Genomic DNA, 17,059 nt, shown 5'->3' with positions numbered 1-17,059 from the left:
ACATGGGCGATCGAAAAAGCTGTCGCTGGCCACTTGGAATGTGCTAGCATTTTGTACGTATATTCTCATCGAAAGGCTCGAGCGTATCCCTGTTTTTGCAAACTGTAATGCAAATTAGAAATATTTTACAGCATGATATTCATTATTTTCTCCATAAAATTCCTCGAGTGCATATAAGGCATATATTCGATGTAGACATGTATTCGGGAGTAAAATGCCGGAACTAAATTTTTGCGGACAGATTAAAAATATCTGTCATTCGAAACTCGGGAAAGCTTATTATTTCTCTACCGTTCTATGGTTCTACATGTTGTGTTGAAAACCTAGAGCACATTCTACTCACTCTTTTGAATTGTTCCGAACACAATGATATATCCGAATTCCTATCATTAAGCATATGCGTGTGAATGCGTAGTTATTAGAGCTTATTAGATTCAAATCTTGCAGTTTTACCCGGTAAATGCAAATTTTGCAGTTTTTATCCGGTAAAAGGAAAAAGTTTTTGCGCCCGTTTTCGCATGGATAGATATTTTCCTGTTCTCTTATCCGAGATACGCTAGCTATTCAGCGTAAGCTCATGTGGAAGCTTGACAGAAACGCCAGGTAAATAAAGCAAGATATATATACAAAGAAAGATAAAGTAGCGGGAAGATATCGCGTTGAGTTCCCGAAGGAGACGCGACTTACTGCAGATTTCGTCTTTGAATCACGCTGTTGTCTGAGTTCCAGTTCACGTTCCGTACGCTGCGCGTCGAAAGGACTATGCGAAAGAAGCGGTAGAACGTCTACTTTGTGCAAGAAAGCTAGGGAAACTCGTCTGTTTAGACGCGCAGATTCCTCTCTACAAACGCGGTCGCGAATCTCGAAATTCAGTCCGGCAGGGGGATGCACTCACGCCACGCACTAAACGTAAAAAAAGGGGGCGGAAGGAAGAGTAAGAGCGCTCGATCGGCGGTAACACAAGAAAACGCAAGCTGCAAGCATATCTGCAAAGGGTACCCTTTGGCCTCCGCGCGTGTCCCTCGCACACGGGGGGGGGAAGCTCCTTTCGTCTCCCTGGGCTTGCGGTCCGCTGCTGCTAGTCCGAATTTCGCCGGTGCCCTGTATCGCATTAGGTGGGAGCCCTGTCGGCCAGCGAAGTTAGAGAGGGCGGAATGAGAGGAGGGAACGGCGAGGGGCAACGGGGGTGGGCGAAAGCTCGCGAGGGTTGCTGTTGGATGGTAACGGCGACGGTAATGACGCCGACGAGCGATGGCGAGAGAGAAGCACAGGGGCGGAAGGAGTGGAAGCGAGGGGGGAGAAGGGAAGAGGTGAATGGAGGACACGGGAAGCGAGGAGAGCGCACCACAAGCTCGAAAGTTGGGAAAAAGCCAAGGAAGGGTTGTGCTTGGTGCGCGGGCCAGTCGGAGGGCGCAAGCTCCGGGTCTTCCCTCCCACTCGGCCGCGCGATAGGTGGAGCTTTCCTACCCGCCAATACATGTCCCGGGAAATGCGAGAGACTCGCTCTCGAGCGGCGTGAGTAGAGCCGAGCCGCCGTTACCGCCGCCACCGCCACCGCCGCCACCGCCGCCGCACCGTCAGTCCTTCCACATCCACACGAAAACGCGCGTCCCACGGTGGTGGGCTCCGTGGTGTGTGGTGGCACCTCGGCGCCGGCTCCGCTGCTGCTGCTGCTGCCTGCTACCGCACCGTGCGTGGCTGATCAGATCAGGAGGGTTGTTGGGGCCTCGCTGTTGAGAGGATCACGCGCGCGCGATAAGGGGCCGCGGACACCACTCGCGGAGGCGCGAGCGCGAGAGCGTGGGCCCGCGGTGGTGCAAGGTGCCGCGCGCGACAAGGCCGAAGGGTGTTTTCGGATCCACCAAGTGCCGGGATACGTAAGGATGTACCGAGGGGGTCACGAATTTCCAGGTGAATGAGAATCGACGCTCTCTTTCTCAATGAGAGCGGGTGTTCACGTTCGTGTGCTATGTGCGTGCAAGGAGATGTCTGTGGATGCGTGCAAAAATGGTTTCGCTAATGTGGACCAATGTGCACGGGAAGGTCGGTTACATGGCGACACGAAGGGGTTGAGTCCCCGTTACGCGGATCTAGTACGCAAGTTCTGGTACATCACGGTTCGTGATGAAATCATCAGCGATGATTTCTTAAGGATTGTCACGGCGAACAATATAATATTACATATATTTAGTTGACGATAAAGAGAAATTCCGCGTAATGGTATCTTTTCTGAAAAAGATAGGTTGATCAAAATGGACGTTCTTGCTGTAATTTCTTAAGGAGAATTATTTTGATAATATCGAGGAGTGATCGCGGATATGGTATTTCAAATGATAAAATAAAGTATATGTTAATTTGCAGTTTTGTTTGGTAGCATGTCTAAAGTTGCGCAATTTCGCTTGAGTTTGCAAAAGCTTTGCATCTAAAAATTACGCATCTCGTAATCTCATAAAACTCATGCATTACATTGAAGAATTATAATTCCCTGCAATTTAATCTTATTATTTTCTTTAATCTTTTCTTTATTAATAGTACATATTACCTTTAAAGTATGATTAATGTTATATACACGAACAAATAAATATCATAATATCAATTATTATTTAAATAAATTAGAAGATCATTGCGAGAGGGGGAAAGAGGGGGGAGAGAGAGAGAGAGAATCTAGATAATCGAAAATTTTTTTCTTTGTAGAGGAAAGCCCTTTGCTGATCGATGAAGATACGAATTCTCAGCAATGAATTATTGATCTGTGTATGTATGTACTCTCACTTAATTATTCAATCATAATTATATGTTGAAACACATAGACAGATGCATTAATTAATGCGTACAGTTTCTCGAAGCATCCGAGTAAGCTGCTTAAATGTGCGGAATTCTGTAGGAATGTGTGGTTTTATCGATTATGGTGTACCTCCAAATTTCTTGAGTTTATTGATTGCTCGATATTTCATATTCACATGACTATAAGAAAAGTAACATCGTAATAGTTATATGGATAGTTGAGTGACTTTATATGTGCTTATATATTTCACAATTCTATTAATTACATCATACACGAAATTATTTAAAATCGACTAAAATAGAAGGAAACAATATTTTCAAACTTTGAAAAAATATTCAAATTGAGCTTATTAATAATGCAATAGTGTCACGTTATTTCTAAATATAAAGAATATATTTCTCACACACACACACACACACACACACACACACACCACACACACACACACACACACAACACACACACACACACACACACACACACACACACACACACACACATATTGTAATATATGTTAATAAAATTCTTCAAAAGCGGTTACACAGAATAACATTACGATTTATTTTAATAATAATCTCGTTCATAATTGGTTTCATTTATAATTGTTCCAAATAGACTCAGCTCCGATTTATCGAGATAAAATTTTGTTTATTGTATATAATAGACAGAAATTACATTCGTGATAAGCTCTGCCAAAATATCGAGCAGATATATAGACCCGATATGCGTGTGCTTTCAAGCGAAAAGAGATTATGCCCATAACGATACATAGCAGAAGCTGTATGATACGATACGCGCCGGTATTCATTTTCTCTCGATAGAAACACGACGCGCAATACACGTGAAAATATCTGGACAAACTCAATAAAGAGAAAACAGAAAAAAAAGATAGATTAAGTTTGATTAAAATATTGCAACTTATGACAGAACATGAAATTGCGATGATAAAAAAATGTGTTCACGAAGAATAACGGTTTGTAAAGTTTGATAAATAATTTATTATAATTCGAGTAAGTGTATTATCGAGTAAGTCGAAAATTTTGCGGGTTTCACTTTATGTGTAACTATTTCTATATGACTTCTATATTATGAATTTTATACGACAGTATCACATTTACATTTTCAATTATTTATTGATGTGAATGAATCTAGTATCGTTATGCACTTGTAGATGCAGCCTTCTTGATTTCTACTTCATGCAACAATTTATTGCAATGTTTATTCCATAGGAACGTCTAACGTTTTCATGAATTATATTCAGCGCGCTTTCACTTTATTAAAATTCGAAAGATTATTGTTGTGAGGCAATGCAGAAGGCACTCCGTGCATAAATTACGCTTGGATGGCGCCAATTGCATCTTAATCGTTGTATGATTACGTTACGCTTAACTCTCTCTTCTACAATTTTAGTACCCAACGTATACTGTTCTAGACAAGTAAATTTAGGTAATGAGACTTTCCAAACACTTGAGCGCGAGTTCTTGTTGGCTAGATGCATTAATATATAAATTCTTGTTTGCTGAAGCATACAGTAATGTACAAAATACGTTATGCGATTGACTTTAACGGAAAACGGTGCTTTTTATTGCACTTAAAAATATCTTACGAACATTGACTAATTTGTCCTACGCATATTATATCTTTAACAATAAATTATCCGTGAATAAGTTTCTTTCTCTCTCACTTTCTATCTCTTTCTCTTTCTTTATTTTATAAAATTTTATTTTATTAAATTTCTTCAATTTAATAAATGAAGAAAAACAAATAAATGTTCATTTTATTATTATTATTAAATTACATTAGCTTATTTATTAACTCTGTTGATATATTAAATTCCCAAGATATCAATATGTAAATAAACAGTGAAAATCTTCTTTTATCAGAAGCTGAATTCTCGTATAAGATTTTCCGACTTGTGCGTCAGAAGCTTGATCTTTGGATAACGGTAGCTTGTGTGGCTTCTGAGCCGCGCGAAAGGAGTGCCGCACCATCGATGTCGAGTTCTCACTCACGATCGTGACGGTCGTCAGTCGGCTTTCAACTGGTCAATCGTTATCATCAAGTTTATCCGATCTCTCGTCAATCGCTCCTCGTGCGTATTGTATCGTCACTGAAAATTCCGTACTGCTTCATTACAGGCAACATTTTTTTTTCTTCGAGTACCTTAAACATTTCTGCCGTATTAATTATTCGATAATACAAATAGGCATTTTTTTCAGCGTTGTATTGCAACAAGTCAAACCATTCTCTTGCTCAGTTTTCACCATCGACCTATTTTGTCAAGTTCTTTCGGGAGATTCAATTGCACGGTAAATTTTTCCAAATTACTCCAACTCTACAAATCAAAGTTTTCAGTTAGGCCCGTCCTCCCTGCACATTTATCACTAGTAAATGTAAAATCTCGATTGTATTGTCCATAATACAATCTCGTAACCACGAGAAGTTAAAAATCGCCAGGCTGTGAATGAAGGGGCTCTGCCGGTGAGGAAAATCGACGGGAGACTTCACAGTGTTCTTTTCGAATTGCAGATCGAATATAAGTGCGCGCATGTGGTTCGTGTGTGTGTACATGTGCCATCGTCGCCGCCGTCCGCAGCAGTAACGGAAAAGGAGAAGACTTGACCTGCAACGGCCGGAATCACCGAAAAATGGACGTGACGCCGCAGCGAGTCATCTCCGGCTTGTTTTTGTTCACCCTTGCCACATTACACCTCGGTAAGTGGCCTTGATTATTAATAGCCGACGATCAAACACAACATGATCATGTCCGGTCGTGGCACACGTGTTACGCAACTTTGGAGAAATCATTTCGCGTTCTGAATGAGACCAGAGGAGAAAATGGCACGTGGTATTACTTCGATCGTCTCTGTGTAGCGTTTTATTGAGTTTTTTATTGAACGTATCTGCAAGAGAAAAAGGAAAAAGCAATAATTATTCATCAGCTTTTCACGGGCTAGTTTTTTCAGTAGCATCATTATTGGGAGCACCAGAATTTGAGGAAATTCATTTTGAGAAATGATTCAATACTCTATTATTATTATTATTATTATTATTATTATTAAATTTATTAAATTAGATTATAATATATATTTGTTATTAAAAACACTAAATAAATGGGATATGTTACATAAAATATATGTTAATATGTGTTAATACATGTTAATATAAAATATATGTTACAATCCAACATTTTATACATATTTATTTGGACATTATTATGATTATATTACATTATGTTATATTACATGTACTTATCTTGATAACATGTCTAACGTTATTTAACATTATTATGTTATAACACAGCAAGTATTCGCAATGCGTGCGCGATTACGCATTGAAACTTGTCTCCCGCATGCACATAAAAACTTACGTATTTATCCAGCTTATATGATAATAGGCGGGCATTGTGTACTCTGAGCTGTATTACGTTAATGTAAAATGTGTACAAATTCCGGACGAGCCGAGACTCGCATGCACTAAGTACATCGCGTTACAGAGAAGCGATGTAGAGAAGCGATGCGAGCAGTTATCTGCAGTTATTGTTATTACGCCGCGCCCATTATTTTGCTGCAACATTCGCATTTCGCGTCCCGTTATTACACAAAGTGATACAAATTACGTGGCCTTCCGCTTTATGGTGCAATTCTACGGCGGGACACACCTTGTAAAATTGTTCTCCGAGTTTGCGACCTCTTAAGAATATGCACATAGCAATTACGCACGTTTCGCAAAATGTATTTATGCGATTGTTTTTAATCCTCGCGCAGATACGTCATTCCGCAATCATCATTTGGCCATGAACTAAGTATTCATTATCGTATAATAACTATTACTGTTTATAAATTATTAAAGATTTTCAATTATTACTGCATGAAAAGTCTGGTAAAATTAGCTACGTAATTTAATACCCTGTGATATTTTTAATTTTTATCAATAGTTTTTCTAAAATTAAATGACTCGAACGTACGATAGCACGATATTTTACAGGTTTCATAGGAAATCTGCAAAAGTTCACTTTCCAGATATGAAACGTTGAAATAAAATTCAACTTTCAGAAAATTCGATAAGACAAGTTGAATTTTCGGGAAATAACAATATGGTAACGCCAACTGACAAGGTTTATCTCCGAATCCTGTCAACTGGCGAAGGCCACCGCGTCACAATGAATTCCTTCTACGTACTTCTACATCGTCCCCCCCCGGGTTTTAGAGAACGTAAAGTATTTTTGCGGATATTCCCATCTAATTTCTTCTTTTCTCACACTTGTCCGCCGCGTTCTCCTTAAGACATTATACGTAAAGATCTGATTAAAAACGTGAGAACATACATTTTCAGATCTCTATTATACATACATGCGCGAATCGTATTATCCGCGCATTTTATTTCAGATCCTCGAGTATCGGTGAGAGAAGGAGCGTTTCTCCTTTCAAATGAAACGCTACGCATGAAGAGGTGAGAACGATTTTATTTCTCACATTTCTCGGCGTTCGATCGCGATGACTCCTCGCTAATCGGCGGAAACAATGTTGCGATGTCGTCGGCAACATTTGTCGCAGCCGCGGATGTAATTCGAAAAGTTTCAGTAATTTGGAACGTAAATTACGAGGGAGAAACGAGGACGCGGCTCTGTCCGATGTGATGCGACGCGCGAGTAGAGTACGGCGGCAAACGTGTCGCCGTAGTTGCATAATGGTCTACGGTGTGCTCGCACCAAGATACGAAGCCCTGGCCTGGTTTTTGCTAGGGGACTTTTACTCGGCATCACTGTCTTTCTCTTTCTGCGGCTGTCTCTTTCTATTGATGCTGGGTCACTTTCCGTCTCGCTACCCGCTGCTTGCTCGTTTCCTCTCAAACGCCGGTCTCATCGACCGAATTCGCCTTCAAACCGGCTCGCCAACATCGACCGAACCGAAGGGTCTCGCCGAAACTGTTGGATAATCCATTTCGGTGATTTCACGACAGGCAGAAAAGTATGAATAAGTCGGCGTTATCATATTGTTACTTCCGGAAACTCAATTTGTCTTAGCGACTCCGAAGGTTGAGTTTTATTTGGACGTTTCATACTTGGAAAGTGAAATCTGCAAGACAAAATCTCTTATTTAATTCTGTTTTATTGTTTTAAATCTTACCTCTTTAATCCCTCTTTAAATTTTATAATTTTATGTGGATATCTTTTAAAAATGGCGATATTTTTTTTATGTATAATTTTAAATGTAATTCTTTGTAAAAATGTTTTTCACGAGTTAAACTGTACATAGCTGTTAATCTTAAATGTCGATTTTTTTATATTAATTAATGTTTGATATAAAATTAATAATTTATATTTTCTTTTTACACTTATTTTACACTACTGACAAGTGTGGTAATTGTTATTTTATGAGTGACAATGACAGAATGTTGCAGCATTGCAATTATATTTTTATTTACTGCTTATATATTGAATATTGTCTGATGAACAATTAATCGATTACGATGCAAATAGACTCCTCACGCTAAATCTAAATTACATTTAAGAGAAATCTTCCTCGCAGTGAATCACTTTCTAATCAAGTTCTATGAGTCTCTCCCACCTCTTGGCCTTGTATCTCATTTTATCTTTATTTGCGGAACATTCTTTAATGTACACGTGTAATGTAACATCAAACAACAAATTCTTTCGTATTACATTTACAATTACTTTCCCGTTCTAAAACTGTCGCCAACTCTATGTTCTGGAAATGTTTTAAAGATAATATATTTTGAGATAATGTACTTTTTATATAGAAACTTTTCTTAATTTCAGTGCCGCATTTTTCCTCACATTTCTATATATCAGCTTATGACATATATTCGTCCCGTTTTTTAGTGTTTTTAATAATATGGGTTGTAATGTATTCGTTTGTTTAGTGTTTTTAATAATGAATATATTAGCTGTACAAATTACTTCGGTGCCTTTATTTTTAATCAATTATAATTCCGCTTTAAATTGAAATGTCTTTCCGCTTTTAGTGAGGTCGAAACCCACTAAAGGCAGATAACCAGTTTTAAATGTGCAAAAAATAGTAAATTGTAAAATTGTATTATTTTTCTAAAAAACGAAACATTTTACTCTTCTGCTTAAACAAATCCAAAATCTCAAACGATGAAAAGAATATAATTGTACCTACCTATCACGACTGACTCGTAATTCCTATTTGGCCCGGATTCCGTACCACGAAGTCTCACTCGTCATTATATGGCAAGGAGTTAAGAAGAAATCAGATCATTTCTAGTTATCTCAGCGATTCTGGCGCTGTTTTTGGCGAATTAATTGCCTACATCGAGCTCTTTGTTCAATGTAAAAACTAACGGAAGTACTGGGATGCTGCCGATTTGGGTAAGTGATAGCTGAACGCCACTCTCCTGTAATTGTATCGAGTATTAGGAAAATATCGGTAAGATTGTAATCTGTTATTGTCCCGACAGATGACACGAAATAATTCTGTTCTCTAGGAGATCGTTCTAGATAACTGAATTTGCGACCGCGTGTCATAACTCTTCTTTAATCGGAACGATCAGATCATAGAAATTTCAGAGCAACGTGCTTTTTATCGATGAATACGATGGTAATGGCATCACCGATGCAAATAATATCTGATCCGAACTGATTTTACCTCCCCAGACTTTTTTCTGTGAGGACTTTTTTCTTTGAGATTTCAAAGATGTCTCCATCCGCGTACGAGCGCGGACACACACACACAAAACAAACAAAACAAAGATATAAATCCGTACGACCTCCACGCGATACACCCTTGGGTAACGCTAATGTCGGCGAAATTGTAAACTTCAAGCTTTATAACTCGAAAAGTACTTACCGAAAAAATACTGAATTATATATTGGTAAGCTTTCGAGGTAAGCTACAAGAATGTAATGAAAAATGAGGGTTGTTATTTAAGAAATTAAAGATGACCTTCACGTGATCTTTAAATGACCATCCAAGTTTAAATTAATGACACTATTGTATGTTCCCCTCAAAGCCATAAAACGTTTATACGAAACATTTTCTTCTAAAATCTTGTGATTTATTTGCCTAATTCTAATTAAAATGGGACACTCTGTACACACCCGCGCACATATACACGCACATAGAGAGGGAAAGAGAGAGGGGGGGGGGAGAGGGAGCGCTTGCCAAAGCTGATAACCATAGACATAATAAGAATAGACCGAGCGTGAAGTACAAAGATCAGGTAGAAAGAGATAGAAAGTAGTAGTGCCGTGTATCTCTCTTTCTGTAATACTCTTGTTTTGTTAGAAAAGGAAAGCTACACAACACCTGCTTTCTATCCTTTTCTACGTGATTTTCACTATCAAGTAGAGAATACGTTCGGTCTATTCTTACTATATTTATGCTGACAACATAATCTTATACAACACAATGGTGTCGGACAAGCAGCATATTAGACATTGCATTCTGTTTGCTTTTCAATTGAAAACGAATGTTGCCGAGGCTGCAAATATGATTTGCTCAGCTTTAGGAAAACTGATATAAAACATGAAACTTTAAAATGTGGTACCTATAAAAGTGGAATGCGGCAAGTATCTTGTAGCATGATAACTCTCGGCCACACATTGCAAAAAGGACGAAGGATATTTATTCTTACATTTACATACTTCCATTTATTCGTTCGACTGAGAAATTTTCCCTCATGCGACTTATTCACCGAATCTAGCCTCTTCGGATTATCATCTATTCTGATCACTACAATACCAAGTCGCTGATATACAGCGTATTTTAAACGCATAGAAGAAGTCCGAAAATGCATTAATGACTTCATCCAGTCAAAGGCTATCTTCTTTTCAAGAAGGGATTTCGTCAGTTGGACTCGAAAGATAGACGAAAGTTATCGAAAATGATGGCGAATATTTCGAAGAGTAAAATATATTTTTTTCTAATTGACGTTTAATTTCTTTAAAAAAGGATCGAATTTATTTGTATACCTAATATGATACAAGCCATATTATTATTAGATGCTTGCAAAAGTTTGTAAGATCACAAATATATATAGGAGAACGACGAATTGAAAGCATTACTCAACGAAAATTTGTTCGCAACATTCACAAACAGTTTATAGGCAGTTTGGAGTTAATGAATCAATTAACATTCCGCCATTTGAAAACAATAGGAAAAATTCAGAAGGAAGGAAGATGACTTCAATATTATATGAACTTTTGCACCTAAAAAACAAGATGAATATGTTACTACCTAATATTTCATATTTTTATATTTTATATTGATCAAAAACAGAGAGAAGAATCTCTCAGACAAAAAACAAAGTACGATCAATACACAGAACGTTTACTATACACGATGGCAACGTACAGGTTGCCATTGTAACAGAGAGACAAAGTCACGTACAAAATAGTTCTTCTGAGAGTCTTTGCGTAGGAAGACAATTTTGATATTAAGCGTCGCGTTCAGAGCACTCGCGAGATGAGCGAAGTGCTCGATGATAAAAATTCTTGCTGACGATCGGCTGCGTTTACTTCAAAGGCACTACGCCGGGTCCCGGATGTCGAGTCGGCGTACACTGACATCGGCGAGTTTCGGAGAGGCGGGCGCGTGTAACCGCCTCCAATAAAGGCCGGGTTAGAGCCGCTCGATCGCCGCACTCGACAAATCTCGAATCGGACAATACCCTCGTGGTGCAAGTACGGCGAATCCATGTCTAATCTATGCTCCCGTTCATCCGGAAAACCTACGAGGTCTCTCGGGTATAAGCACACGCCCGCATGGTGCTGGTCGGACGATGTGGTAATATCGCGAATACCCAGTTGTATTTGTCGATTATACTCGTCTGAGTATCATCCGAATGCTGGCTAGGGGGTGGCTGGAAAGGGAAAGTGGAAGGCGGGAGATACACATCTCTTCCCCCTTTTTACTTTCCTTTATCTTCTTTTCCGGAGATTACTTTCGGGTCAGCGAGTCGGTCCCGATCGCGTTCGTTCCGCGCTCTTACAGATTACGGGGTACTTGTTGGTGCGTGACGCGGGGCGCATCCCAGCTCTGTGAAGTTGGCACCCCGAAATGAGAATTTTAAAACACTTGAAATGGCATTCGATTGTCCACCATTTGTCCACATTTGTCTATATACATAATCGTGTTTTGTCCACCTTGCAAAAAAGTAAGAATAAAAAAAAGAATTGAAGAAATTTTATCACGTGCACTCTCCTAAGTGCGTTGTTTTTTTAAATTATATGTATATAGATTCCGATTGTCCACCATTTTCCGATTGTCCACATTTGTTCATAAATAATTATTTATTACCGGCCTTTAAAAGGAATGATTAACAAACAAAGAAAAATCCAGCACATTTTGTCACACGTCTCTAAGTGCATTAACAAAAAAATTATATTCGATTGTCTACACTTTCTTATTATTAGTAACCGATATTTTTTCTTACTTTTTTTGCAAGGTGGACAAATGGTGGACAATCGGAATCTATATATAATTTTAAAAAACAACGCACTTAGGAGAGTGCACGTGAAATTTCTTTAATTTTTTTATTCTTCCTGTTGTTAGCAAGGTGGATAAAACACGATTACGTATGGACAAATGTAGACAATCGAATGCCATATCAAATGTTTTAAAATTCTCATTTTGGGGTGCTAACTTCACAGAGCTGCGCATCCCGAGGGCGAGCACGACTCTACTTCCGCTAAACTGCGAATCTCCCGAGCACCATGCCGTGCATGTTGCCCGTCTCTCGGATCTCCGCAATCAACGACGAGACGGGGGGAAGAGGACATTGCGAATCGCGATGCCAACAATATTTCACGAGAGATCGACCGTTTATCTCTCGACACATCGGCTAGCATTTCACGGATACTCGTTCTGCCGTTTTCGTCGTGCCGTTCCAGGATGTGTCAGAAGCCACGGTTTTCAGAGCAAAATCATAGACAATTGGAGAACGATTCTTACTTGATCCGTAGTTTTCACGTCTCGATTGTGTTGAGCGAAAGCTGCTTTGATGATTATACAGTGTGACTTCTTGTAAATGTCTAATATCTGTAACAATAGCAGGAAATGTATTTCATGAAAAATATATTTCATGAGAGGAAAATGCAGAATTCAGTTAATGTCCTAGGATTACAACTTAAATTTTCATTATAACTCGATTTTTATTTTGTTTTATGATTCATTCATACAAAATATCTTCGTGTTTTACTTAAGTACAAACATATTTCGTATGAAACTTGTAACTTAAGTATGTTCGATGTATCGAGTTGTACATACTCAAGAAGCTATTAGATTGATCGGAAAGTCTGTACTGATTTTTGTTTCGCGAAATTTAAACATAAAATTGATTAACAATTAAAAGTAGCTCACGTACAGTATAATTATGTATATGTCTAGTTTATAGATTACACACATTAGGAGAAGATAAAAATAAAACGAAGTCCATGCCGGTTGTTTTAATAATTTAATTTAATAAAATCTTTTTGCATTAATATACGTTTTTTTAAATTCAAATTTTGCTAAATGAATTGCCATGGATTTTCGGAGTTAACCCAATATAAAGCTTCGTATTAATACATTGTCCTGCTATGTATGTGTCAGCTTACAGTCTAATCTCTAAAGCAAGCAAAAAGCTTGCATCCTGAAAAGATTCGTTAAAAGCTCACGCGAGCGCGACATTAATTTCTGATGTTATCATTATTGGAAATTAATTTGCTGATGAGGGACACTTTTTGGGGCGCTCTTGGCCGCAACGCGCGATTCATGCGCGGCAAAGCAGATTGCGAGATTGCGAACGGCCATTGCGCACGTGAGTAATCGAACTATTCTCTTTTATTTTACTCTCCGTTATTTTACAGTCTTATGGGATTATCGTGCTTCAACTTACGCTCCGCGGTGTTCAGTACGTCCGACGCGTCACGGTGTTAGTATTCATAGTAGTAACATCCGTAGTAAAACGCGTAATGGTACACGCGAGGGGTTGCGCAAGCGCGCGGACATCCGCGCGGGTGTACTGGCTGCTGCCGGGGATTGAAGGTGTGCACACATCGACGTAATTGTCTGCGCTTTTTTCCGCGATGCAAGTTTTAATGACTGGCTGCTAATGAGAATGGGGTCCAACGAATAACGGAGTACATCCATCCATTACGAAAAATCATTGCACTCCATCTAGTCATTGATTCCCAGTACGGTGTTGCTTCTTCGTTCTCTACATTTCTTCACTTGCAACTTCTGTTCGCATCGATGTATGATGAATGGTGTGTTATGTAAACTATTGTATTAGGTGCGCAAATTAATTCGGTGCTCTTTTTGAGAAAATTTAGTTTTTATTTATTTTTTTTTTTGAAAGCAGATTTGTTAGTTGCATAATGGAGATAGATGGAGAAAATTATGGCGAATATATTCTAATATTAAAAAATGATGGATATTTCAAAGATTGATATTATTTTTTTGTCGCAATTTTTTCTAAAAAGCACTGAATTACTTTGCGTATCTAACAGTATCTGAATACAATCGACGATTATCGATAACTTTTGTTATTCGTTGATTGTTCGTTGGTATTCGGTGGCTATCATAGACATAATAAGAATAAACCGAGCGTGTTTTCTACTTGGCAATGAATATCAGATAGAAAGCAAGTGTAGTGTAACTTTCTCTCTGTAATAAAAAAAAGAGTGGGTGTAAGAAAGAGTGGAGAGTGAGCACTCTTATATTTATGGTAATAATTACATAAGTATTCATATCATAAAATGTTAAATGTTGATTGTCTTAAAATATCAGATATATTCTAATATTGAATTAACCGGAATTAATACAAAGTTTTACATTATCGGAAAGTCCGTACGGATCTTTTTGGCAGGGTTCAGGTGCAAAACTTTGTATTAATCCTTAATGCAGAATTTTGCGTTTGAATTTTACTAAGGGGGACTTATATTGTATAGATTATATCTGGTCAACTCCATTACATAATTATTATTTCATACATAGATTCTTATAAATTTATTCTTATAAAGAATGCTCTTTTTGATATGCCGCAAACATTATTAATATTCTAACTTATTGCAATATTCAAGTTTGAATGAATAGTATAAAGTAAGGATATACAGGGTGTCCCGGGTTTTAACCGACAAACTGCGGGAGCATATTCTACTAGTGGAAATAAGAAAAAATTCTTATATCGAGTTTGCGGAACATAGTGTAGAATTTGGAAGGTCGAAGATGTTTATGTTATGTGTATTCACATGTATTCATGTTCACTATGTTGAAACGATTCAGTATGATTGTTACTTTCACAACAGTAGCTGTTAGATTTCAATCGTCGTGTCAACTAGCAATTACTATCAGAATGCCAAAAGTGTTTTCAAATGAGGAATACACTGATATTGATTTCGTGTACGGATTCTGTGACGGAAATGCACGAGCTGCCGTACGAGAGTATCAACGTAGATTTCCTAACAGGAGAGTACCAGATAGATTTAAAGCAACGAATTACTAATTCAGTTACTGAGATGCAACAAAATTTTCAGGAATGTCGTACTGTAACAAATTCTGTACTACGTCGATGTCTAGCTTGTATCGATGTGCAAGGACAACATTTTGAAATGCGTCACTAAATCATTGCGTAGATAATTTTTATTTTTGTGAAAAAATCCGTTGTTACTTATCTCATATTTCTTTTCAATATTGGTTTATAACTTTGTAATAAAGCATTTCTAAGCAAACTCGATATAAGAATTTTTTCTTATTTCCACTAGTAGAATATGCTCCCGCAGTTTGTCGGTTAAAACCCGGGACACCCTGTATATATATAATATACACTACTCAACAAAAAATAGGGAACACTTTCTAAACCCTAAAAATTAAGCTATTTTCAAACCACTGAAACTCGGCGAAAAATTATCGTAGGAAAAAAATTAAAAAAGCGTTTTAAAGTTTGAAGTTTCAACTTTAACGCGCTTTCGGTAGATTTTCAAAATTTATTTATCTTTCTTGGTCTATGCTTTAAAAGGAACACACTGCTTTGTTCCTTAAAATTACGTATTTTTAACAACTTAAAACTCAATACAATAAATTTCTTTCGAAAAATGCACCTCACGTTCCATAAACTACAACATTTCGCCTACAAAACGCTTTTTTAAAAACCTTCCTACGATTTTTTTGACCGATTTACATGATTTTGAAGTTAACCCTTTTTTTCTTGAAAAGTGACGTTTACCGCCGACATTAGCATTACCCAATGCGCACCACGTGGAGGTTGCCGGTCGGATTTTGCACATTGTGTGTGTGTGTCACAGCAGAGATAAGGACCCCACAGTTCGTCACTCCTACAGTATTTAAAGACTCCAAACCTTCTCGGTTGTGTGTGTGTGTGCGTGCGCGCGCGCGTGCAGGCGTGACTTTAATATCGTGTGTTACCTCTTCTTTGATTAATTACCGCTTGTAAGCGCTCTCGAATGTTTATGCACCTATCGCTCGTGCTTTGTGGAATTTCGTGCCAAATTTTTGCGCTTCTTCCAATTGCTTTAAAGTATTCGGCTGTTCCTCGGGACGTCTTAATCGCCGTTCGATTTCGTTCCAAATGTGTTCAATGGGATTTAAATCTGGACTATTGACGGGATGTGGTAGTAATGGAATATCGTGTCGTTCGAAAAAACGCCGAGTTACGTTGGCCGTGTGAGGACGAGCGTCCAGATTTAAATCCTATTGAACACATTTGGGACGAAATGGAACGCCGATTAAGACGTCCCGAGGAACAGCCAAATACTTTAAAGCAATTGGAAGAAGCGCAAAAATTTGGCACGAAATTCCACAAAGCACGAGCGATAGGTGCATAAACATTCGAGAGCGCTTACAAGCGGTAATTAATCAAAGAAGAGGTAACACACGATATTAAAGTCACGCCTGCACGCGCGCGCGCACGCACACACACACACAACCGAGAAGGTTTGGAGTCTTTAAATACTGTAGGAGTGACGAACTGTGGGGTCCTTACCTCTGCTGTGACACACACACACACACACACACACACACACACACACACAATGTGCAAAATCCGACCGGCAACCTCCACGTGGTACACATTGGGTAACGCTAATGTCGGCGGTAAACGTCACTATTCAAGAAAAAAAGGGTTAACTTCAAAATCGTGTAAATCGGTCAAAAAAAATCGTAGGAAAATTTTTAAAAAAGTGTTTTGTAGGCAAAATGGTGTAGTTTATGGAACGTGAGTTGAATTTTTCGAAAGAAATTTTTTTATCAAACTGCAGAGTGTCAAAAATATGTAATTTTAAGGAACAAA

General features: G+C 38.4%; 1 protein-coding gene across 2 annotated transcripts in view; it reads left to right on the top strand.

The window, feature by feature from the left end:
* Positions 1-1,585: 1,585 nt before the first annotated feature.
* The window catches only part of LOC105284976 (protein Skeletor, isoforms B/C), a 62,313-nt gene continuing 46,839 nt past the window's right edge, over positions 1,586-17,059 (top strand). The window contains exons 1-2 of one of the 2 annotated variants that reach the window (XM_026972903.1): positions 1,586-1,911; positions 5,315-5,500. In XM_026972903.1, coding sequence (XP_026828704.1) covers positions 5,434-5,500 — 67 coding nt within the window. In that variant the 5' untranslated portion in view covers positions 1,586-1,911; positions 5,315-5,433. Of the gene's footprint in view, positions 1,912-4,527; positions 5,501-17,059 lie in introns of those variants that run through there. The other variant, XM_026972904.1, reaches the window with a different exon arrangement.

This window comes from Ooceraea biroi, chromosome 10 (genome assembly GCF_003672135.1).
Source record: "Ooceraea biroi isolate clonal line C1 chromosome 10, Obir_v5.4, whole genome shotgun sequence".
Taxonomy (NCBI): domain Eukaryota; kingdom Metazoa; phylum Arthropoda; class Insecta; order Hymenoptera; family Formicidae; genus Ooceraea; species Ooceraea biroi.
Note: the sequence above shows the minus strand (reverse complement) of the source record. Positions and strands in the feature narration are given on the sequence as shown.